The sequence below is a fragment of the Cheilinus undulatus genome, linkage group 3, assembly GCF_018320785.1.
Source record: "Cheilinus undulatus linkage group 3, ASM1832078v1, whole genome shotgun sequence".
NCBI lineage: Eukaryota > Metazoa > Chordata > Actinopteri > Labriformes > Labridae > Cheilinus > Cheilinus undulatus.
In genome coordinates, this window is record NC_054867.1 from 24659426 (window position 1) to 24683594 (window position 24169).

The window sequence follows — 24169 nt, forward strand, 5'->3', positions numbered from 1 at the left end:
TTACTGTAGCACAGCAATGATGTGCTCATAATGTGTAGTAGACAAAGCACATGCATCCTCCTTTAAAGCTCAATGAGTGCTTGCACCATTATGCCTGAATGCAATAGAAGTCTGTAGTGAATCAAACAGTTCAGTTTGCACATCATCAGTGACATTATGAGCTTAACTCAGTCTGAACCACAGAGTTAAGTGTTCATGCTCTGTAAGATACGGAAAGATGAAATCTGCTGTCTGCCAGAGCTCATTTATTGTAAGCATCCAGCCTGTCATTACATCTCTGGTAAGAATGTATGGTACATTAACACTTCCAAAATACATCAAAAGTAAAAGTGCAATCCATTTTTTCCATTATAAGACTACCCCTGTTTTTAGACAATACTTTCATTCTGATTTGGTTTCCGCGTAGTTAGCGGAGTCACTTTGCAGAGCTGTACCACCCTTCCGATAGGGTCATTTACACACACTATTCTAGTCATTTAAATCATCAGGTTAAAGGTGATATTCATGTGAAATTTCCCTCTAGACCCCCCTCTCTTACTCTTGCTGTATATGCAGTGTTTTTGTATTATTCTGATATTATTGTGGCATAACAAGATGTCAGTATCTAATGTGTATCTGTTGTGTCAAATGAGAGATTTGTTTTCAAGATTTAATTGTGGGCTTTTTGTGTCTTTATTGACAGTGGATAGAATCAGAAACAGGGATGGGAGAGACATGTGGGAAAGCACCACAGGCCAGATTTGAACCAGGGTGCAGAGGGTGCGCCTTAAACCATAAGGTCACCTGCGCCCCAAATGAGGGATTTTTTTTTTTTTCCTGGGCAGAAGAAGTCACCTGTTGAACAAAATCTGTTTTCATGGTCAAACACAATAGAAAACGTTTGATAAGAACGGTGCTGACACAAAATATTGACCAATCCCTAGTATATGTTTTTTTAGAAAGGATGTTTGTTGTCAAATAACATCCTTAGTTATCCACTTCATGAATTAACCTCTCACATCCATGGCATCCTGTCACATCTGTGACCCTCTGACTGATGACCGGTGACTTGTGCCTTTAGTTTGGATGTAATGTTGAGATTTTTATGAGATTTACAGTCTGGAGTCTGTGTATTGCACTGTATTTTGTGGATTGACGCATGTTTAAAGCATCCTCTGCTGAGAGTAAGCTTGGCTCTTGTCTCTTGCAAAGCAGAGTGGAGTCTGGCATTTTCGGTGGAACTGCAAAGATTGAACAAAAGGGACTGATTTGCTCAGAATATTTTTCAGGGAACTGCACATAGTATATAGAGTTTGAGGGTTACACCAAAATAAGTGATGAAAATAAATATTGTCGCTTGCAATCAGTAATCAGTTAAATTGTTATTGTAAACATTATATCAGTCCAAATTTTCACAATCTTCACATTGCTTCAAATGATATGGATCTTTGCATCAGTAATAATCTAATATAGGCAGCCTATACATGCTGCAGATTTAGAGATAACAAAAACACTCAATGTACACAAAGGAGCAGCTTCCATGTTGTTTGTAGCAGCATCTACTCCTGATAGAAGAAATTGTACATAGAGTAGCTGTGATCTCCAAGTCACTTTCTTCTTTAGCTGCACTAGCACAGAACATGTCAGTCCTTCCTAGTTTGTGAAGCTGATAAAGTATCAGCACACCTCATGACTGGAAAGTTATGGTTCCTCTCTGCCCACACGTGAAAGCTATATATGGCTGAAGAGATACTGTAAGGCACAAACTGACAGCTGACATTCAACCTGCCACTTGCCCACACTCACATGAGTAGTACCGAGACATTGTTGTATACAGTAATCTTGATTATGAGTTTTTGTAATTACAATGATGTTTTAGGGCCCAGCACTGAGGGTGCGAGGACACTGTTGTTTTGAGTTTTTTAAAATTAGGCAGCCTTAACATATCTGAAAAGTCTTGAAACTCAGCACATGCATTGGGCCTGGCGAAAAAATTGATATGATTGATTTTAATGGTATTCGACTCACTAGCGCCCCCTAAACCAAGCTTAAAATTCAGCCCCTCAAGGCTATTTTATCTAGAGAAATGAAATTTTGTAAACATAAAGGGAAGGAAAATTGAGTGGGTTTCTTCCATTTTCAAGATTCCTTTGAGGATTAACCTGTCCAAGGGGTTTCATCCAATCAAGATGAATTTTGTTATACAGCTAGAGTGCCGCTTGCAGCCCTAAATTTGTATAACAGTTCATGTCACAGCTTAAACCCTTTTTTTACTTGGTATACCAAATGTATTGGGATGCTTAAACACAGGGATACTGCCAGGACTTATTGGCTGCACTGTTGGTGAACTGATTAGATAATAGTTGTTCCAAAACAAACACTCGCTCATCACGAGTTGATGTAGAGTGAAAGACAGAGCATTAGAGGAAGTGTGAGTATAATCTGATAGGCAAACATCCCTTCAAAAACAGAAACTACACTCATGAACAAATGTTGTTCAGTTTAATGGTTTGTGTGACACTACAGCCATTGTTTGAGCGTTTAATGAAGAGGAAGCAAAGTTCATTATTGTCTGCTTTCAAATTGATTTTAGAGGAAGCAGGGATGTAACACCACATCAGTTCTTTAAAAATATCCATACAGCACATTATTCTATAGGACTTTCCTGTGAATTTACATTTACATAAAATGTATTGGCCTTCTACTTTACAGCCCACACATTTTACTCACTTCAGCATCTTCATGTCAGCCAACAACTGAAAATATTATTTAAGTCCTTCATATATTTCTTATTCTTTAAAGTGTAAGACCACATTTTTCAGCTGAAAAGCAATGTATATTTGCATTTTCTGTGTTGATGTAGAATAATTAAGATCTGACTCCAAAGTCTACAAGGTAATTAAACTGTATATTTTGTGTAATAAAAGTGCATTAGAACTGCCCTCCACAGGTTGAAACCTGGCTGCTGCAACTACTTTTTTGCTATTGGCTAATTGTTGTAAAATGCTAAAGGTGTAAAATAATCTAAAAGTTGTCTAAAGGCATTTTTGACATTTCACTGTAGATGAACGTCAGCCAAAACTCTTAGGTTAATTCTCCCTTTAACCTCAAGGGATATTTCAGTATTTTTGAACTTGGATTGTATGAGTGACTTGGCTGGGTCATATAGTGCCACACATGGGAGTAGTTGCTCTGTGTAATTTAGCAAATTTTTAGGTGAAAATGGACAAAGAAAATAATGTTGGGTCTATTGCATGCCATTTCAAAATTCTTTAGGAGCATCTCATTTTTCACCCAGAAAGCCTCTGTGTATGGCACTATTTTGCAATGTATGCCTCAGCTATCATCTACAGGCTCTTCTACCTCAGAGTATCAGAGAGGCTGTTTGCATCTAGAGGCTTTGTCAGAGAAAAAAAAAAAACATCAAATCAAGCCCAAGCTAGTTATTTATGCTCAGTTTTCCACCTCAACAGCTGACACATTGTTTTCTGAAGGTAAACATATCATGCTGACCATAGCTTGTCTAATTGTCAGCCATTAGTGTAGTAAAGTAACAGTCATAAACTTAATGTGGATGACAACTTCCTTCTGTTTATCTCCAGAAAGTTGGAGGTCAGTAAAACACTGGCAGTAAGGTGGGGAACTCTGTATGGAGAGTGATGCAGGCTGCAGGTCTTAGGTAAGTTAGATAATTGTTCATTATGCACGGCCAGCTGTGGTTGGAAGCACAGGGATCATCTGCAAATTTCAATACCATGAAGATGGGGTACAAAAAACATAGATTACTTAACTCTACGTAGGCGTTTGTTAATAAAATCTCTTAATTACCTCATGTTGTTTAAATACTACTTTGGCACTACTGTGGTCCAGTACCTCATGCAATCCAACTTAAAAAAAAAAAAAAGAAATATCCCTTTAAGTTGTTTCATGTTTTTTTTTTTCTTTTAACGTTTTTTAATGCATGGTGCTTTTTTTACTTAGCATTCCTTGAAGAGCTGTTGCATTTAGTCATACTTTGTTTTATGAAACAGAAGTAATTGGAGTAACACAGTGATGTTTATGACAAATGTTCATTTTACTGAAGCAGAATTATAATGTGTCAATGATTAACTGAAGGCCCTGTCATATCCAGCTTGTTGCTTGATTGTATGGAAAACCAAAACAAATAGAGATGTCAGACATTAGCCAATTCATATTAACTGTAAAGCTCACAGGGCCATGGCTGAAATAAACACCTGCAAGTAGTAAATATGAGCCTCTTTGTCTATGGTTTGAAACACAACAAAGGTCTTGTTTATCAGATACACAGATGTTTGTTATTTGAGGCTGATTACTGGAATGCACAAACACACAAAGTTTTCCTACTTCTCTGTCTTCATCTTATGACTTTAGTCCATGATAAAAAGTGTGTGTTAAGAAGCAGAGCAAGAAGACCCCAGTATGTAGATGCAAGCGATGTAGTGCTGCTGTTCCCTAACATATAGTGTAGCACAAACATGATATTTAGGATAGACTGATGCACCAAAATGAACCATAAAAGTGAATTTAATGTAATTCATTTTCTCTATTAAGGACTTCAACTATAAACCAGTGTTAATTTTACCATCTGTTCTAAATGTAATCTTAGTCCTAGTCTTTAGATTAGAATCCTTATGAGTTTTTATCACATTTTAGTAATTTTCAATATTTAAAGTTTTAGTGAAGTTGTGGACAATATGACTCAAAAATATTGTCAAGTTTAAGACAATGTAAAGGGACTGTTTGGGTCATTCCTTTTGTCAAGATATTTACCAAACTGTTCAATTGATATAAATATAAAACACCCATACTCATGCACTAAAATTCATTTAATTCAAAATAGACTCCCTGGGCCACAGTGGTTGGTTTGATTTTGAGATTTGAGTTTGTTTGAAATAGACAAGAGCAAATTCCTGCTACACTAGGATTTGATCTCTAATTTTATTTTATTTTAGTTTTTTAAAGACAAAATTAAGTTTTAGTTTATTTAGTTAGATTCAGTTTACTAAAATAATTTTTGTCAGTTTTAGTTAACTATAATAGCCTTGTATTATATGTTGAAAATCTATATTTTAAACAAAATTTCCCCAGTTTCTCTTCCTTTGTTCACACTTTCCCCTTACATTCCAGTGGGTTAATGTACAGGAAAAACCTAAAATGTGGGCCCTGATACTTGTTGTGATGCTTAAGATCTCAGTAAAAAATCTCTGGACCTTATCCAAAACACCAGAGATCGTAAAAAACAGTCTACATCTGCTGTTAATGGGTCATGGGAAAATACTTGATTTTTCCTTGTGGTTCTAGTTCTGTGCTTGGTCTGTTTTCAATTATTGACTTTATTTGATAGTGAGGGAGAGAGAAAAAAAAAAACACATGAAAAGTAGCTGTGTATTTATAATGGTGTTTAGGTAGATGTAGTTGCTGCACATACTTAACCTTTTGAGCCCTGAGCCTATTTTTCTATTTTATGGTTTCAGCTCAAAAATGGCATGCCCATAATAAAATGGGTATATCTCTGCAACCACAAGGTCTATTTCAATAATTTTGGTGTCATAGTAAAGGGAACACTTGTGAGATTTGTTGAGATGTGTTAATATGAGTACATGTGATACTGGTAAAGAGTAAATGAAGATGGCACACAGCAAGAATTTATCACCAAAGTACAAAAACTAGAACAAAAAATGCCAACAAACTCCCAACAAACAACGTGACACAATGAACAACGCAGCTTGGAGCTAACGTTAGGCTAACCTTAGCTAACGTTAGAGATGTTAAAGATAACTTTATATTTCTTTCCAGCACAGTGACAATATGCTGCCTCAAATACGATGTTGGCTTACCTTAGAACAGATGTAGACATGCATGTTAATTTTATTCACACTGAGTTGATGTTGTGGTCTGCGGCACAATTATATCCACAGAAGACACTTTTCTTGGTTTAGATGTGGCTTAGGAAAGGGTAAAAAATACACTCTGTCGCCCAGCCTCTTAGGATACCTTGTGTTGGAGTTGCATGTATCCCATGAACACCGTTTGACCATTTTTAAACTGAAAATCTCAAAAAATCTCATAAAACTGGACGAAAACTGACTTTCTCCAATTCATTTCAATGTACATCCAGGCAGCAGTTGTCTGAGTGTATGGAATGGCTATAGGCACTGTGATTGGCTCATCGCATTTGATGGCAAGACTTAGCCATAGGTCAATTTGATGTGCAACATCACTATGTTCTTTCGTGATTAGTGCATTATTTCACACTGTGTTTGCCAATGTCTCTCAAAGTCCCCCAACTGGGGGACCTCTGGGTTCACAAGGTTAAGCATGTTCAGAGGTCAACTGTTTTGTAATGGCACAACCACACATATAACACATTTTTGTAAATACATGTTACAATTCTGTATTATGAGTGAAGCGAAAATGCTACTCTCCTGTTTCGTCATACCGTTGAAACCTACATTGATAGTTGTTCATACATCATCAAAATTGATGTAAAATATTGGTGTCTCTAAATGATCCCACTGAGATATTCCCTCTGTGAAATCTTAGATAAGCAAAAACATAAAGACCTCAGGAGTTGTCTGGGGTTAAAACTCAACACAATCTGAAATCAGTAGTCTTAAACCACTACCGGCACTTAGAGTACACAGCCAAGTTAACAAAATAATTTCACAAATTAACCATCAAGCATTTGTTTGCGTTTTCTCCTTCCACAATGTCACAGATGCATGTACATAACAGTCCAACACATTGACCTGGGTGTTTGTGTTTCAGGGGGGCGTTCTCTGAGGTGGTCCTGGCCGAGGAGAAGAGAACCCAGAGGTTGGTTGCCATCAAGTGTATCCCTAAGAAGGCAATAGAAGGCAAAGAAAACAGCATAGAGAATGAGATTGCTGTCCTGCACAAGTAAGTGGACTTTTAACCATCTATAAACCAGTCTGGATGTAACCACTAACCTTTCTATGTTTAGCCATCTACATTTGAAATTCTAGCCATAAGGTTCAAGACTGTAAATTTTTTATCACTGTATCTCCATTACTGTTGTGTAAATATATCACCTTACAGCATATCACACACAGTTTATGATATGTACTGTTGTAATATGATAACTACGAGTTACATGCACCACATTTAACTTGATCCACCTAACTGTAAGACTGTGACTCATATAGGACACATTCTTTTTCAATGATTCAGAATTCACTTTGTCCTTTGAAAGTTCCAAAACAGTTTTTTTTTCAGTTTATCTGGAAATACATAAAAGCTTTTTTACTGGGAACTCCCCAAACCTGATTTCTTCTGAAGAAACAGTTTCAGTGAAAGCTGTCAGCATGTTGCTTGGATTAACCTGACCAGCAGCTCTGAAAAATGATTAATTTTTTTAAGATGTGAACATCATTAAATGTACAGTTTGTTAATGCCGCTGCCAGGGAGCTCTCAGTCAAACAAGTAACAAAAGATGAGTGGAGAACAACTTCTCAGGTCTGCCCACTTCCATTGCTGGTTTTTGAATTGAGGACCATTCTCTTTAAAACTACATTTATAAGATGTATCCACTGGTAGCAAGCCCTGGCTCTTACACATAGCTACTAAGCTACATCTCAAAAAAAAAGTCCAACCTTCCTAATGCAATGATAAACATTGAATAATGAAAGAAACAAGAAACTGTGGTTGTCATAAGCAACATAATTCTGACTTTCACTAACAATATGTAAGACAACACAGCATCACAATGCACACATAGCCAGGTGACAGACTTAAGCGCCATAAACAACGAATAGTGACTGTGACTTTATGAAACTCATCACCACAAATTGTGTTTATTATTGATATCAAAGATTGGCACAGCAGCCATGTAAAAAACAACTATTTTGAAATAGTGTTAAGATTTTTTTATCAAAAAAAGGGCATCCTTCATGCAGAATTAAAGTGTATACTGAGCACTTACTTTGTAAATAACTTTGAGAATAGTATTGATCTAGTTACTAAAAGTAAATAGCACAAACAAAACTGCAACTTCCCGTAACAGTTCATGCTTCTTTATGTAGCAGTCTTTGGAATACAGTAGCATCCATCCTTTCCTTGGTATCAGTAAACATGAGGAGTCAGTTATGAAGAACCTGTCATTACAGCCACAAACCATTACAATTAGAAAATCAAGATTTTTTTCTGGCTCTGGAAGTGTTATAATATTTTAGGAAATGTAAATACCCAACTGAAAATATATATGTAACATAGGTGAAGTCTTTCTTAAGCAATGTTGAAATTTCAATGCAAAAATTCTTCATATTGTACCTTTAAATCAAGCTCAGTACTATTCATCTACATTGTTTTTGGGATGACATAATGTTGCCAGTCTTTTAAATTCAGCAAAAAATAACGATTTACTTTTGAATGCACTATTTTTAACAACAGCCACATTTGAATTATTCTTTCATTCCTTTTAAGATCTTTGAGGTGAAAATGTAAATTATTTTCTTGATTTCTCATACACCAAGCTGTGCTTAGTCCTTAAAAATAATGTTTTGCCATCTCAGGACACAACCTGGACACTATGACAATGCTTATAATTGTTGAGCAGTAAAAACATTTCTCTTTGCATGTGGGGGAATTACATGGTGAAAATGGCTGATCTACACTGGGTCCCAAGTTATTTTTAGAGCTCTTGTTGCCTGGGTTACAGAAGACACAACTCTGGCCAATATACAGCTATGATCCCTCCTTAGGTGAGGATGATGGAATGAGAGCAGGGTCTGAAAAACAGAATAGATGGAGGTAAACGTGGACAGAGAATCAGGCTTTAGTTGCTCTGTTGAAGTGTGTATGCAGTCAGTAGTCATTTCAATTTGTCAATTTGTTTCAACAATTTGTCATTTACTGTCATCATTCTCATTTCCAGGAGCATTTCCAAGCAGCTTCAGACAGGTGTGGTTATGAGCTAAGATAATGTAATATTTTGAAATTTTATGGATTATGATTTAGCTTTCAAGGTCATGAAATCGGATAAAAAATACATAACTTCACTGTGCAGCAAAGTGTCTTCCTCACTCCTTGCTGTTCCAGTGTAGCAGCTGGATTTGACTATTAATCTGTCCTAAGTCAATTTACTGTAATAAAGGGAAACATAACACCATATTTTATGTGTTCCCAAATTTTCTAAACATAAACCTGTCTTCTATAAATTTTTCCAGCCCCTGGAAAGCTCTCTTCCCTGTTGGTGGAGCAGGCTGTTCATTCTCTCCCCAGTTTATCTACACCAAATATTTACTCAAATACAAACAATGTTCATATACAGTGACTAATCACGCTCCTCTAAGTCATTTGAAGCTGTGCCAGTCAGAGAAGCTACTGTTAGGTTCTTTCAAGAACCTAAATAGATTTAATTACAGGTCTGCATTACCTACAAAAAAGCATGTCTTTAAGCCAGGAATGTCAGGTGCATTCATCTAGTTTATCTTATTGCTGATTATATGAAAAAAAGAGCTGCTTTTTTTTAAATAGACATATATGTTGTGGGATTTAAGACAGTTTGTTATTGCTATTGTATACCCTTCTGTAGTTGTATAGGAAATTTAATCAGCTTTACAGCTGCGGAAGAGATAAATAAGATACAAATCAATTTTATTAAATGTACTCAAATATGATGGTATTAAAGGACAGTTTTTGATTTTTTTCAGGGATTGCTTGGAATTTATCCAGATGGTTCCATCTCTGCACTTTGTAATTATCTTCATTTCAACAAAAAATAGATTTAAGGATCAGTACTTCATGTAGCCCCTCCCTGTTGTCAGATGTAGTCATTACTTGCTAAAGGGACAAACTCTAGTCCCTAATTTGCTGACTTGTATGTTCTGATGAGCTGTAAGAGCCTCTGCTCATGACAGGGGTCAGAAAATGACTCACCAACCCTCAGTAGACATTCAGCTCTCTGACAGTCCTCATCACCACAAGGTCATCATCCACTCAAACTCACCTGCACAGGGAGTAAATGCAACACCTCTGCTGCTTTTTTGACCTTCTGCTGTTGTGTGTAAATGTGCACGCTGGTCCTTAAGCGCTGTCCCACGTGTCTGCTCACTCTGCAGATTTAATGCCTCATTCACCCTTCACTGGGTCAATCCCTCCTTCCACACTGGGCTAAGCAGATGAATGAAGGTGTCCATGCATTGTTACAAGCCAGATAAGAGTCATTGCAGTAATCCGGCATGAGCTCAGGCTGACGCAGACACAGTTACCTTAGGTACAGCTCAGACACATGGCTTTATGATGCTTCGTTTGGCTTTGTGTCATCTTTGTCTACCTGAAAGTCCACTAAAAAAGATAATCACTCCTGTCATTGTATGGACAGGTTTCCAGGTGCTGAGGTTAAATAAGTCAAAACCTATTCCTCTGGCAGTCTCTTATGTAATAAAGAATCAGCAAAGACAGGGAGGGACATGCCTGCTCACAATCAGATGAAATCAAATCAAAACATGAGGTTTTGTAAATAAAACAAGTTTTTACTAGTTTATATTGCTGCTTTTTGGTTGCTAATGAGAAAGAAAATGCAGACAGCACCTATGCACCACAAAGAGTGTACACTATTCCTAATAATAGACAGTTAATGTAAACATAACTCTCTGGGTGGATTTTTTTAAATTGACCCTTTATATAACAAAGTCTTTCCACTGAGATACAAAAGTTTCTTACAAGAGAGTCCTGGCCAAGACAGCAGCATATGTAACAGTCTAGCTGCAGACGTTCATATCTGATGGCCACTCTCACAGACCGTTCATCTGAGACGCTGCATGTCTGAGAACAGAAACATGCACTGAACTTTTCAAAATAAAATCAGACTAGACTTCCATTTAGGGTAAGGGGAAAGGTTAAGGTCAAAAGATTAAAATCAAGCCTGCAAAATCTGATTACAAAATGTTAAATAAAGCAGAGACAACAGTCTTCTTACAGGAAAAAGCTCTTCCTCCATGAAAGCACTTCAACGCAGCCAGTGTAGTTTGCATAGCTCTGTTAGCTGTGTAAGTTACATTTATAACAGAGCTGCGTAGCAAATGGAACTGAAGCTAAACTCACAGAGCAGCTACAAAAGTTACATAATATGCGTAGCTTAATTATCTTTAGCAATGTTGGCTAAAGCTAACTTAGCAATAAGAAAATGAAGCTACATAGCTACCACAGCTACTTAGCTAAGCTACCAAAGCAAAGCTAAAAAAGCAAAAGCTCCAACCTTTTTCTCTGTTTTATTTGTGAAATCCACCAACCATCCACCTCCTCCATCTGGACTATCCAGGGTTCCATGGCACTCATGAGTAAACAAGACTGTTTTAAAATTAGCCTTCATGTATTTCTGGGCCCACTACAACCAGGGCTCACCTGGCAAACTAATTATCGCAGGTGTCTGAGATTGATTTCAGTGATCCAAAGAGCCCTGAGACACAATACCATCCATGATTTTAATTGAAAAACAAAAAATTTAACGTTTATGACACTAAAATTTGATTTGTATAATAATTTGGAACACAGTTTAGGCTGGCCTTCAATTGACATCTGACACTTGTATTGATAGAATATCTGAGCTTTATTATGAAAGAAAGTCTTGCTCACTTTCTACCTTAACATAAATATTGACATATTTCTATTTAAACTGTATGCATTTGTGGGTTTGTTTTTTCTGACAAGCAACAAATCTAAACCCTTGCACTGTGTCATAAACTTGGGTAAAAGAAAACTGTGCACAACTTTCAAGATATCGACTATTGTTTTTTTTTTTTACAAGAGCAAATTTAAGAAAACAGGTTCAGCAGAAACTTGCGCTGCTACTCATTATGCACTGCAAACACCAAGAGAAATTTTAAAAAACAGTTCATGGTGAGTAGACTAAAAGTTTTGCAGAACTGCAAAGTATTTAGTATTTATGGCTTGGTATACTATTTTTACTACATTTGACAGGTTTTTCCTGACTCAGAATGAAGTGGTGGTCACACCTTTCTTACCATGTTTATATGCATGTTTTGTGTGCATACTGGCTCAACCAAACACTTTTTAATTGTGTTATGGAAAAATGGCGTTTCTGTTTTACTTTACAAATTCACCACCGCCACATTGGCTTATTGCAGTCAGAGATGTCAAATTCATCTAATGCTACACTTGGAAGATGGTATTCTTTGTGTCAGGAAAGAGCTCACTCACTGATACTAAATCAGGCAGGGGTGGTCAGAAAAACCCAGCACACAAGATAAAGTGGTCACTTTATTATGCAACCTGTTAGTTTTCTTTATTGCAATAGATCGTTCAGGTGCAACACAGTGAACACTGACAGGTATGGTAACACTACATTCTGGTAGGCAGAGAGGTACAATAGCCAATCTAGATGTAGTGAGTCATAGTCACACCTCTGTCACTGCACCCACGGGTCCCAGGGGACAGCAGATCACAAAGTTCAGCCAATTAGAGAGGTGGATGCCACTATATAGTGTACCCTTCTCTCCTGTCTGTGAGAAACACATGATGTGACTGGGGCAAAGGTCAGATGCTGACCATCCCAAACACACCTAATGAGGAAGATTTTGAAAAATACACAGGCTGATACTTGTAGAATGACAGTATTTTAAGAGGAATAAAATAGTAACATCTTTTTTTCTTCTCTCCTTCCTCACAGGATCAAACACACCAACATCGTTTCTCTGGAGGAGATATTTGAAAGTAAATCCCACCTCTACCTTGTCATGCAACTGTGAGTATTCACATGTGTGGGTTTGTGTGATTTGCTCATGTTTGCTCGGGCTTTACTCCCACACCCTACAAGTCACATGCCTTTAATTTTACTCTGTCACTCTGGCTGGCATGTACATGAACACGCTGCTGTAAACACTGCTGACTGCCTGCTCATCAGCACCAGTGGGGTGTTTGCCCTCACACCTTCAGCCTGCCAGCCTCCCTCCAACCTCAGCCAATGAAATCTCACAGCAGAGAGGGAAAATAAGAGTGAAAGGATGGATCAGGATCAGGAGAGCTATCAACTAAGGCTCCAGAAAATTCAAACAATGAATGCGTTGGAAACAGTCAATGATAAATCAGAGGGATTAATGCAAAGGGAGAGAACATGTTAATTAATTCTGTTGGAGACCTGTGTTTCAACACTGGAGTTCCCTAGAAGCATATGTTTATCATTTCTTAAGCCCTTGTAATAAATGTTGCCATTTCATTCCTTTTCAGCCATTCATAACACAGTGCTTCATTACAGTAACCCTTTCAAAGATTCTTTGAGATAAATGTCCCATTACTTTCCCTGCAAGAACACCTTAATGCCCATGGACAGACTTTTATAGTTCTTTTGTTTAATGGCTTTTTTTTCCTTAATTTTCTGTTTCTCTCACCATCTCGGCATCTTTTTTCCCCAACATGTGCGTCCCTGTGAATAGTTTGGGCTTCAACTACCAGCTTTTCTGTAGACGGAGTGACGTCTCCACCTAGTGGCTTCAAAGTCTAATATAAGCAGTATCATAGTGGGAATATTCTCAAACAACAGTAAAATGCCTAGGCTTTTTTAAGCAAATGTATTTATTAATTTGGGACAAACAATGTGGTACCTTCATAGAGTACAATAAGATTTATTTAACCCTTGATATAATTGTACAGATTTCCTTAATCTTTAATGTATACAGGTAGGGCCATATTAATGTAAACAGTGACACTTTTAATGAATTTCAAAATACAACCACAGTGGATTTAAAGTAAAAAAAATATTCTGTGAATGAAGTGTATTCCTTCTGCTTTAATTTAAGGGGCCATTTGAAATTTACAGTTATTTTTAAAGGTTTATTTTTGGGGCTTTTAAAGCCTTTATTAATAGAGGAGAACAGTGGAAAGAATCACAAATAAGGATGAAAGAGTGGGGGAGAGACCTGCAGGTAAGGAGCAGTGGGCTGTATTTGAACCCGGGCCACCTGCATTTATGGGACATGGCCTAACTATAAGGCCATCTGCGCCCAATTACAGCTATTCTAGTTGGAATTCCTCCATTATCAGAGGCTCATAAGTATTTGGACGGAGTAACATGATTAGATTCAGATTCATTAAAAGAATCCTTAAAATTATAACCACAGTTTTTAGATCCTGGATGTAATTCTTTTACAGTTAAAGGGGACATATTTCACCCCTTTAAGAAAAGTTTATATTGTTCTCAGAGGTCCCCAAAACGCGCCTGTTAAGTTTGTTTCTGGAAAAAACGACCCAGTATTGGATTTTTGCATGTCTAAAAAAAAAAAAAAAAAAAACCTCTGTTTCAGCCCTGCTCAGAATGAGCGGCTTCTGTATCTGTAGCTTTAAATGTTAATGAGCCGTCTGCTTCTGTCCCTCTCAGGAAATGGAACTTTCTTCCAACCAGGGAGGTCCAACTGAACCTGGGGGTAGTGCTAACTCCTTACATGTCATCATGAGGAGGAAATCTGAGAATGGCCTGTTTTAGCACACATTTTCTGAAAGTTGGAGAGGGGGGGCTGGATTTTTCAGATTCTTGGGGGGATTGTGGACAGGCCAGGGGCACATGTTATTTTCATGCATTTTATTATACATATGCTTTTGTAGGCTTTTATTGTAGCAGCAGTTGCTGCTTGTTTGTAGGTCCTAAGTTTTGTCTTTACTTCTGCACTATCTGGTTGAGATCAAGTGACTGACTTAGACATTGAAGAATATTTAATTTCTTTGCCCTCAAAAACTCATGAGTTGCTTTTGCAGAATGTTTTGGCCCATTATCCCTCTGCACTGCACCATCCTATCAGTTTAGCAGCATTTGGCTGGGTGTGAGCCGAGAGTATAGCCCTATACACTTCCAAATGTATCGTTTGTGCTTCTGTCTGCAGTTAAATATCTATAAACACCAGTGAGCAGCCATACATAGCCATGCCTAAGCACTGCAAACAGCATGTCTGGCAGATCCTGTGGTATGCTTTGGATCATGAGCTGCTCCTTTCCCTCTCCATACTTTTCTCTGCCCATCATTCTGGTACAAGTTTAATTATGGTCTCCTTCATTTGCTGTACAGCTTCCTTGGTCTTTATTTTGAGTCCAGTCAAACAGCTACAAATGGCCAACTCCTGAAATTATCTCCAGACCTCGTATCTGCTTGTGTTGAGCTCATGGGTAGCAGACCACGTTTCTCTTGGAGGCTGCCTTTCAGTTAATCGTCCAAATACTCTTATACTTCTAAAAGTGACTGTACTCCAATTTTGATGGCTGTAGTTCCTAATTTTTTTTTTTAATGATTTTTCTGAAATCCTTTAGATTTAAGCTGAATGGCTCAGATGGCAAGGAGGAGGGCAGAATAGGATTGTTTGCCCTTAATGTATAGAGGGGAAAATTACATGCATATCTTTTGATTTATCCACCGTTTCCATTCCGATTTTTCCACTATAGGCAGTAAGTTGTTTAGAGACCTGGGTTCTGAGCAGGTTCGGGTGACGGCCGTTAGGTCCATCAACGACTGTGAGGTTCCCTAGGTCCACAAGGTTCTTTTATGATTCTAGAAGAATTAAAAGGGCGGAATGGTATAAGGTAGATATTATTTCTGATAAGTCTAAATGACTTCGCAATTTGTAATTAGTTATATAATTCAGGAAGTTCTTGTGTAATGCACAAAAGGTAACTCAAATTGATGATCATGCAATGTCTCTTATTACTTTGATGATCATGCAATGTCTCTTATTACTTTGGTTATGTAATCATGATATCATGCATCATGCGATATTTCTTAGTGCCTAATCTATTGCCTAATTTATGCTACTCTGGACTGAGTAAACTGCCACGTGTAAAACTTGCCTTTGTTGGTCACATTGTATATAAGCTCATGTCACCTTGTAATAAATCGAAGAGAATCATTGAAGCACACATTCGTTTGTCGGTCATCTTTCTCTTCCCTCTGAATAGAGCTGTTGGCAGGGCCAACTTTTGCATGCAGGGCAGGGCCCCCTCTTGAAGCTAGGCTTCAGTTGAAGTATTGCATGTAGGGCAGGGCGCACTCTTGATAGTTATCTAGCAAGGTTTCAGTTATAGCACTGTACACTTCACTAACATATTAACTGTTTTATGTCATGTTCATTGTGGTAGTGGATAGAAGCACTGTTTCATACCTTGTCTCTCTCAAACCCAGGCAGCCCTTTGGTTTGTTCATAAACACTTTTAATTGACAGATGGACCATGTCTATTTATCTTTGACTGCTCTCTTGCTTCTGTTATCACACGCTACATTTCTTAGCTATAGTATATTATAGGCAAATGAGCAACTCTCTCATTAGTAAAAAATGTTTCATTTCAGTCTGATTGCTTTTATCCCTACTATTCTAGATGTAAAAAAGCTCAGCCTCCCTTCAGCAAGTCCATCTCTCTCCTTCTTCATTCAGGGTGTCAGGCGGGGAACTCTTCGATCGTATCATAGAGAAGGGCTTCTACACAGAGAAAGATGCCAGTAAACTCATTCTGCAGATTCTGGACGCTGTCAAATACCTCCACGACATGGGCATCGTTCACCGAGACCTCAAGGTTAGTTGGAACTCACTCAATGGAAAAGTCAGCGTCAATGGAAATTTTGAATCTTAGGCAAAAAAAACTAATAAAATTCATGTTTTTTCCAAAATGGAACTAATCTTCTAGCTCTCTGGAATCTTCCATTGGATTATAGCTTTGCTAATAAAAACAACAGTTGACTTTAGTCTAATCCCCTTTGGTATAACCAGAAATCCCATTATGGTGATTAGCTGTGTTTGCATGCAGTGATGGAACTGTGGGTACATTTGTTTTTCATGATTTTGTACTAAAAAAAAGACTTTCTGGTTTTGATTTTGTCCTGGCAGCCAGAAAACCTGCTCTACTACAGCATGGACGAAGACTCCAAGATCATGATCAGTGACTTTGGTCTGTCTAAAATAGAAAGCAGCGGCAGTGTGATGTCCACAGCATGTGGGACACCAGGATATGTCGGTAAAGAAACCAGAAACTGTTAAATGACTAAACTCTAATTTATTAGTTTTGCATGATTCATTTTTATGTACCATCTTGTTCAGATATGTGTCAGGCATAATAACATTTTTATGTGACCTCAATTCTGTATTATCTGGTTTTATTCTCACAGCCCCTGAAGTGTTGGCCCAGAAACCCTACAGTAAAGCAGTAGACTGCTGGTCTATCGGTGTCATAGCCTATATTCTGTGAGTATCCTTCTTAATTCAGATGCTTTGTTGTTTTAACCTCCTTGGGTGCTCTGGTAAAAAAGTTGTAGGAGGTCTGTGAGGAAACATGACTTCTGTGTTGTTCTTTGTGTGTCAGGTTGTGTGGTTACCCTCCTTTCTATGACGAGAATGATGCCAAACTGTTTGAGCAGATCCTGAAGGCAGAATACGAGTTTGATTCCCCCTACTGGGATGATATTTCTGATTCAGGTACAGTAAAAAGCCTCTCTCTATAGCACAGTGTAGATTTTTAATAGTGGCACAGCTCCCATGTGTAAAACACTGTATGTGTTTATGTGTCCTGTTGTTGTTCAAGCTTTTTTAAACCGTCATTAGACCTCCTTAACAACTCCCCTGAGTCGAACCTGTATAATCCTTTTAGATAGTTAAAGTTTACCCTGGCACCCATACCTCTGTCTATTATGTAATTCTTTTATTGGAGTTCCAAGAATATTGATTATCTATAAATAAGATTCTTGTGAGTCTAAATCACTACTAGAAAAAATACAAATGTTTAATGTTAAATGGAATTAAATACATTTAAATCACTGTCACTTAAGCACTTAAAATATAAAATTACATGAAGTGTTTTTCATCAGACATGTGCTGACATCATTGAATAAAACATTTCATTTATCTCCCAACGATTTCTATTCAGTAGATTATCAAAGGACTAAAACACTCATATGAAGCACATTCAAACACAGACGAGTCTTCTCCTGAAGACTCTACAGCTTTATGGCTCATTGATGTGCAATAACAAATCAAACACAGCCGCTCCCAGGCAGCAGGACTGACTTTAACATTGACGTCCTCAGCCAGGGCTTGTTATCGGATGCTGCTCACCTGCAGCAGATCATTCATACACACAGACCAACTCCTATTCAAGAGTTTGTCTTCAGACAAAGTCGAGCTCTTTCTCATAAAGAGAGACTGATGTCTCAAGTTTTCCCAGTAAATATTTCTATTCTATCTTTCCAATCCTGTCCTGTCACCTCACAGGTGTTCAGTCCCTCAAGCCAACACAAGGATCCCATGTTGACTTTAATTTTCCTCATTCTGGTTCTTGGCCTGTTTCCCTTTTTCCCTGCCCTCAGCAACTTTTAAAACAAATTATCCAATGAAAATTAGATTATTCTAGGTTCATGATTCATTTTCTTTTGTTTACACCAGTTATGTAATTTCCAGTCTTAAACTGAAGTTGTAGCCTAGCCTGCATAGATAAATAGACTACAGAGTATTGTTGCCACACAGTGGGCCATTGCAGTATCAGCTAACTTTTCTGTTCTTTCATTCCAGCTAAAGACTTCATCGTCCACCTGATGGAGAAAGACCCCAGCATACGTTTCACCTGTGAGCAGGCTCTAATGCATCCCTGGTACTGATCCCGTTCTCCTCCATTATGAAGCTCTCACAGTGAAAAGATCATTTCTGTTGTCTGACTCAGGGATTCAGGGCTTTTAAGTAACCCAGGTTGATAATGTGGATAATGTTATGTTGTCTCCATTAGGGCTGGGCAGGTGATATAAATTTAGATTAAATCACAATATGGCCTGCTGCTATTTAAAAATTGCAGAAGGTGCAATATTTCTTAAACCTGAAATATGTGTCAGAATACCAGTATAATACAATCTTTAGCAGAAATGTTATGCTCTACACATCATGAAAACATTCAAGTGTAATTTTTTTAGAATAGTTTACTAAAAATCCTACTTTCCTCATGTTTGAATGTGTTTTTCCTCATCAAAAGGAGAATTCCTTTCAATACAATTCATATCAAATTTGCAATTTGAGTTAAAATGATCACAATAAGATACTGTCAAAAAAAAAAATCAGCCCTAGTTTGATATTGTGTAGGTTATAATACATGAATGATATTCGCTTGTGCTTGTTGAAATGCACGGTGCTTAACAAATTTATTACCACCACCCAAAGTAAGGTTTATGCCACAGCTGCCCTAAATTAACAGCATTGGTACTTACCAAAATCATTTTTTATGTTTCTGCAATGGTTAATACACCGATATGTAGAAGTTCTTTAACCCAAATGATATTTTTAATGCTAAAATATAATTATTATTGTTATCCATGAATTTTCGAAATTACTGATTTACAAAAAAACTGAAAAACAAGTAAAGCACATTATTATTTCTTGATTGATATGTCAATTATAGTTATTTACTTGCATTCCTGAACAGAAAATTTAGTTTTAGTGGTTGAATGTTATGCTTGATTAATTTCTGACTTCTCCAAGAAGCCCAGTTAGCCGGCTCAAATTTAGCTGTAAAAAGGTGAATTCAGTTTGAAATTCCTCATTCCTGTTCAAAATGGTAAAACGTGGAGAGCTCACTGAAAATGAAAGAGTCCGCATTAAAGCACTTCATGATACTGAATGGTCTCCGAGACAAATATGACAGGTGGTCTAATAAATTTGTTAAGCACTGTACATTAAAAAAGTTGCAATTATTTCCCCACAATTGTGTTTTGATTGTTTTCCCAAATTGTTCAGCCCTGCCTGTGAACATGACTGTGGATTTACACAAATGTTTCCCTTCTGCTCATCAGGATTTGCGGAGATACTGCTCTGGACAGGAACATCCATGAGTCTGTCAGCGCTCAGATCAAGAAGAATTTTGCTAAAAGCAAGTGGAAGGTAAGCCAGACTGTCAGTTTGTCTCAGATACAGTTGGCTTTTTTCTTACATGCTGGTTTTATTTTCCCCTGAACGTGAAAAGAAGGGAAACTACAATAAAAAGAGTCATTTTATCACCTGATTTGAAAGGAATTCTTTCAAAGTACAGCTCTGTTTGATTTAACTAGCAATGAGACTGCCACAAATCTTTAGATCAATAGGCATTAGAGGTAGATGGATTATCAGCTTGACCAATTATTGAGGCCGATATTTGACATTTGGCCCAGTTATCAGTATCTGCATTTTATTTTACAGATAATAGATAAAGTTAATCAAAAAGTACGCTACTTTGGTTCCACTGCAAAATGTGTCTTACCCTCTGGCTTCATTATCAACCGCCACAGTCTGAATGTCCTGTATACAACACAATCTAATAGGCTATGCCACATTAGTACCAGCCAATCAACACTTAAGCCTGGGTGCGACTGACACAGTGAGCATACAGCATCACCTCCTATTTTCGTTGTTCTACTGTGTTGCTCTATGCCATTCTCATGTTGATAGAGCAAAATTATTTACCTTCATTTTTCACCATGCAATTTTACTTTTGCCACATAAAGTACATTTTGTATGTCATAATAAGGGGTATCGCTTTCTTGGCTCATGAACTACTAATAATCAGTATCAGCCCTGAAAAAACAGTTTTGGTCGACCCTTAGTAGATATTATCCTGGGACTCAACACCCTCTTAAACTTTGGAAATCAAAGAGTGACAGTAGTGTAACGGCCCTATTATGTCAGCTGTCAGAAAAAAGAAATCCTACAGTTTTCCTGGTTAAAATTGTTTTGTGTCTTTTCCTCTGCAGCAAGCATTCAACGCCACAGCAGTGGTTCGTCACATGAGGCGTCTTCAGCTGAGTACTGGTCAAGATGCAGGTACCAAAGTCATTTGTTTCTCTCTTTCACACACAAGGTTACAACATGAGCATTCTGTAAAGTTGGGGCTTCTCTTAAAAACACACTGTCTCTCTTCTGCAGAGGGGTGTTGTGAAGAGGGGTGTTCCCAGAACCACGATGGCGCTGACCATCTGTCTAACTGCACCTACCACTGCCACCCAACTAGCAGGGTGTGATCCTGCACCCCCTCCACTAACCTGTCTAATCAATCCCAGCGACTTTCCAATTTTAACCCCCTCGGTGGAACCAGAGGCACCATCTCCTCCCCTCACCTGGTTAGGAATACAGCGTCATTCCAGCCTCTCGCCTGCAGGGGGAGCAAGACTGTCCAGCCTGAGAAGGAAGGCATAAAGGGGATGTAAGCTGGAGAAAGAGGAAGACTTGATGATCATGATGATTTTGATAATGGTGATGATGATGCACCTTGAGTGGATCAGTTTTACAGACTGAGGTGGTAGTTTGAGGGGAGTTGAAATTGAGAGAGGGGCTACGAAGGCAGGAGGGGAAGATGACCTCCTCCACCAGCATGTCAGGGGGTTTGTTTTTTGCAGAAGCAGGTCAGACCTTGTTGGACTCTGTTTTTACTCATCATCACTGTTTCAACCTGTAACTTTGTTTTATTGTTATACATATTTTTGTGTTGTCTTTTTAACCTTCCACTTTTAGACTTGGGAGTGTAAATCCTTAATTATTAGCTGCATGATGAGGAGAGAGTTTCCCCCAGTCATGTCTTACCTTTGAAGTACACCTTTGCAGAGCTGCAGCATTGCAGTATGATGCAAACATTGAAGTATTGTGTACAAACTCAGAGAGCATTTTTCTAAGTTGCATATTGACATTTTTATGAAAAGAATATTTTAATTTTACAGAACTGCATTCCTTCTAAAAGTCCTGCTTTTAGACAATCAGTTACTGAAGAGTTTATGCAATGAAAAGTCCATAAATGTAGCCTTTTATTGTGGGGATCTCGTGTGTCCATGCAGTGGTTTTAGGTTTTTTGCGGGGAAAAGTTGCCCCATTCTCTTTTTTATCCCAGACCTCCAACTATTTGAGCACAGGGATATATCTTTGTCTAAGGTGCCTTTAGGATAAACTATATTGTGATGGGTTTTTTTCTCCGTCTATCTTTTGGAATATTGTCAACATAGTTTTGCTGCAACTTCATGTTTTGTATGTTTTTACATTTCCAGCTATAAGATGCAGTTTAATGCTTTTGTGTCAAAGTACTGTAACCTCTGAAGGGAGGCCTGCCCATATTAAGTACACTGCCCTTATGGTCAAGTTTGTTTTCTTGTTGTTTTCATCTTAAAACCCAAATTAAAATATACGTTTGATCATAAAATGGGGAAAGGAATTACTTTAAATGACAAAGATTTATGTATAAAGTACATTTTTCTACAAAGTCTAGCATTTGTCAACAACAAAGACGTATTCTGTATGCATGATGAAGACGGGTTAAAGAAGGAAGAAAAAATATTTTGTTTAATGCAAACAAAGGGAGAGGTATGTGATATGCATCTGTCACCATGTACTGTAATCATGCCGTCATTACAGTCCTTTTTTACATTATTTTCAGTGATGTGTGCTTCATGCATCACCTGTTTGAAAATGAAGCAGATTAAAGAATAAGGACATCCATCAGATTGACTCACTCCATCTTTAATGTTCAACCATCAGTACTTTTGGTCTTTGTGCACAGAGTATCTCATTCATCTAGCTTTTTACTCTCCTGATAGTGGTCCTTTTTACTAGACCTTTTAAGGAATGTGTAAATCATTACAGGAAAACTTTTGAGTATTTGATGCTGAAGATGCTGCACGTTATTTTAAATCCTTTGTACTTCACTGTGTGGCCTGTCATGGTCAAGAAGTGAGGGGCAGTCTTACCTGTCGAACAGTGTCTTTAAGCTCTGAAATGGTAGAGATGATAATGTGATGCATGATGTGGCTTGAAATGTGTGATCCAACAATGAATAGCCTGTACATAACTTGTGGTGATGTAGCATTTGCCAAGGGAAATATTTCCTCCTCACGAAGCTCAGAATTGTTCGAGAAATTTGTTACAAAGACAAGTAAGAAGCAACAAAATCTATAACACATCTACATGTTACAGAAAGTTTAATGTGCTTCTGCAGAAGTATTTCAAGCTTTAATCTGCATTTCTAATGAATGGGTGTTGTAGTTTATATGGGAAGTAATGTTTCAAGCGTTCAGATTTTTGGCTGTGAATAGTGAACCGTCTGTACCTGAAGAATTCATGTGACAGGTGAAGACCTAAACAGGCACAGGAAAGTAGGATAGTGAGGCCCTAGTCTTATTAATTTTGGCTGAGTGTGAACATGACGATTCATCTACTGTTACTGAAAAATATGGTGCTAATTTAAAACATCGCCACAAACGCTGTCAGACTGATTAAGCTCCTGTACCCTGCCAAATGATGATGACTAATTGTTAAAGTATAAATATACAAAGGTTTTAACCTCATCCAGCTTTGGCACAGTCAGTCCCAAAAGTGCTCATTAAACCCCCAAAAATTAAATGACACAAAAAATGACACAGTTTCTATTATGAAGCACGGTGGATAGTTGTTAAAATTGAGTGAGATGATTAGGCAATGAAGCAGGAAAGAATTCCAGTGCAATGAAACAGGTGATGAAATGCATAAGCAAGTAATATCACATTACCTCACCACTCAACCACCTGGGTTATTACCAGCATGGTTTCTTAGGAAGTAAAACTTGCCCTGACAAGTTGTGTGGATAAATTGCTTCAGGTTTTGCATTATCAATGATCATATTGTCAACACTTACATGTCGGTCATGGAGTTTGCAGATGGATATTAAGGTTCTCCTTTGATAGCTCATTAACCCTTTATATGTTGAGAATTCCCAGGATCAGGATCTTACAAGAACTGTTGTACTGTAACAGTGTACAATTAATATTTTGCCTTCAAGAAATGCTGTCAGGGGTTGCAACAGTGATGTTAACATAATGTACACCGGTGCAATGCATCATGGGTTGTAAAAAAGTGTCTACTCAGTGTGAAAGTCAGTGAACTTGTGCTTGGAAAAGATTTGTAAGTGAAATAGCCAACATTAAAATCCTTGTCTATGCATCATGAATCTGTGTGAGAGCGTTTGTTACAGGAAAGACAGGGGTAAATAGTTTCATGTCATGTAAAGGTTGAACAGCTCCGAAATAAAAAAGTTTAGCAGGAATAGGTGATAGTGTAGTTTCTACTGCTAGCTAGCTGTAGGACGAAAGCTTTTCTTTAGGAAGCTAAAAGGACATATTTTCATAATGGCATTTGTTGAAAATGTCACTATTTTATATTGAATCTAATACATATCATTTCTTTTTGTTTTATTA

At 37.7% G+C, this 24169-nt stretch overlaps 1 protein-coding gene across 2 annotated transcripts in view; it reads left to right on the plus strand.

Annotated features, from left to right (window-relative positions):
• The window catches only part of camk1b (calcium/calmodulin-dependent protein kinase Ib), a 53274-nt gene extending 29352 nt beyond the window's left edge, over positions 1-23922 (plus strand). Inside the window, exons 3-12 of one of the 2 annotated variants that reach the window (XM_041783688.1) lie at positions 6769-6900; positions 12650-12724; positions 16389-16527; positions 16839-16965; positions 17117-17192; positions 17311-17423; positions 18513-18591; positions 19778-19865; positions 20711-20780; positions 20883-23922. In XM_041783688.1, coding sequence (XP_041639622.1) covers positions 6769-6900; positions 12650-12724; positions 16389-16527; positions 16839-16965; positions 17117-17192; positions 17311-17423; positions 18513-18591; positions 19778-19865; positions 20711-20780; positions 20883-20977 — 994 coding nt within the window. In that variant the 3' untranslated portion in view covers positions 20978-23922. Of the gene's footprint in view, positions 1-6768; positions 6901-12649; positions 12725-16388; positions 16528-16838; positions 16966-17116; positions 17193-17310; positions 17424-18512; positions 18592-19777; positions 19866-20710 lie in introns of both variants that reach the window. The other variant, XM_041783687.1, reaches the window with a different exon arrangement.
• Positions 23923-24169: the final 247 nt, after the last annotated feature.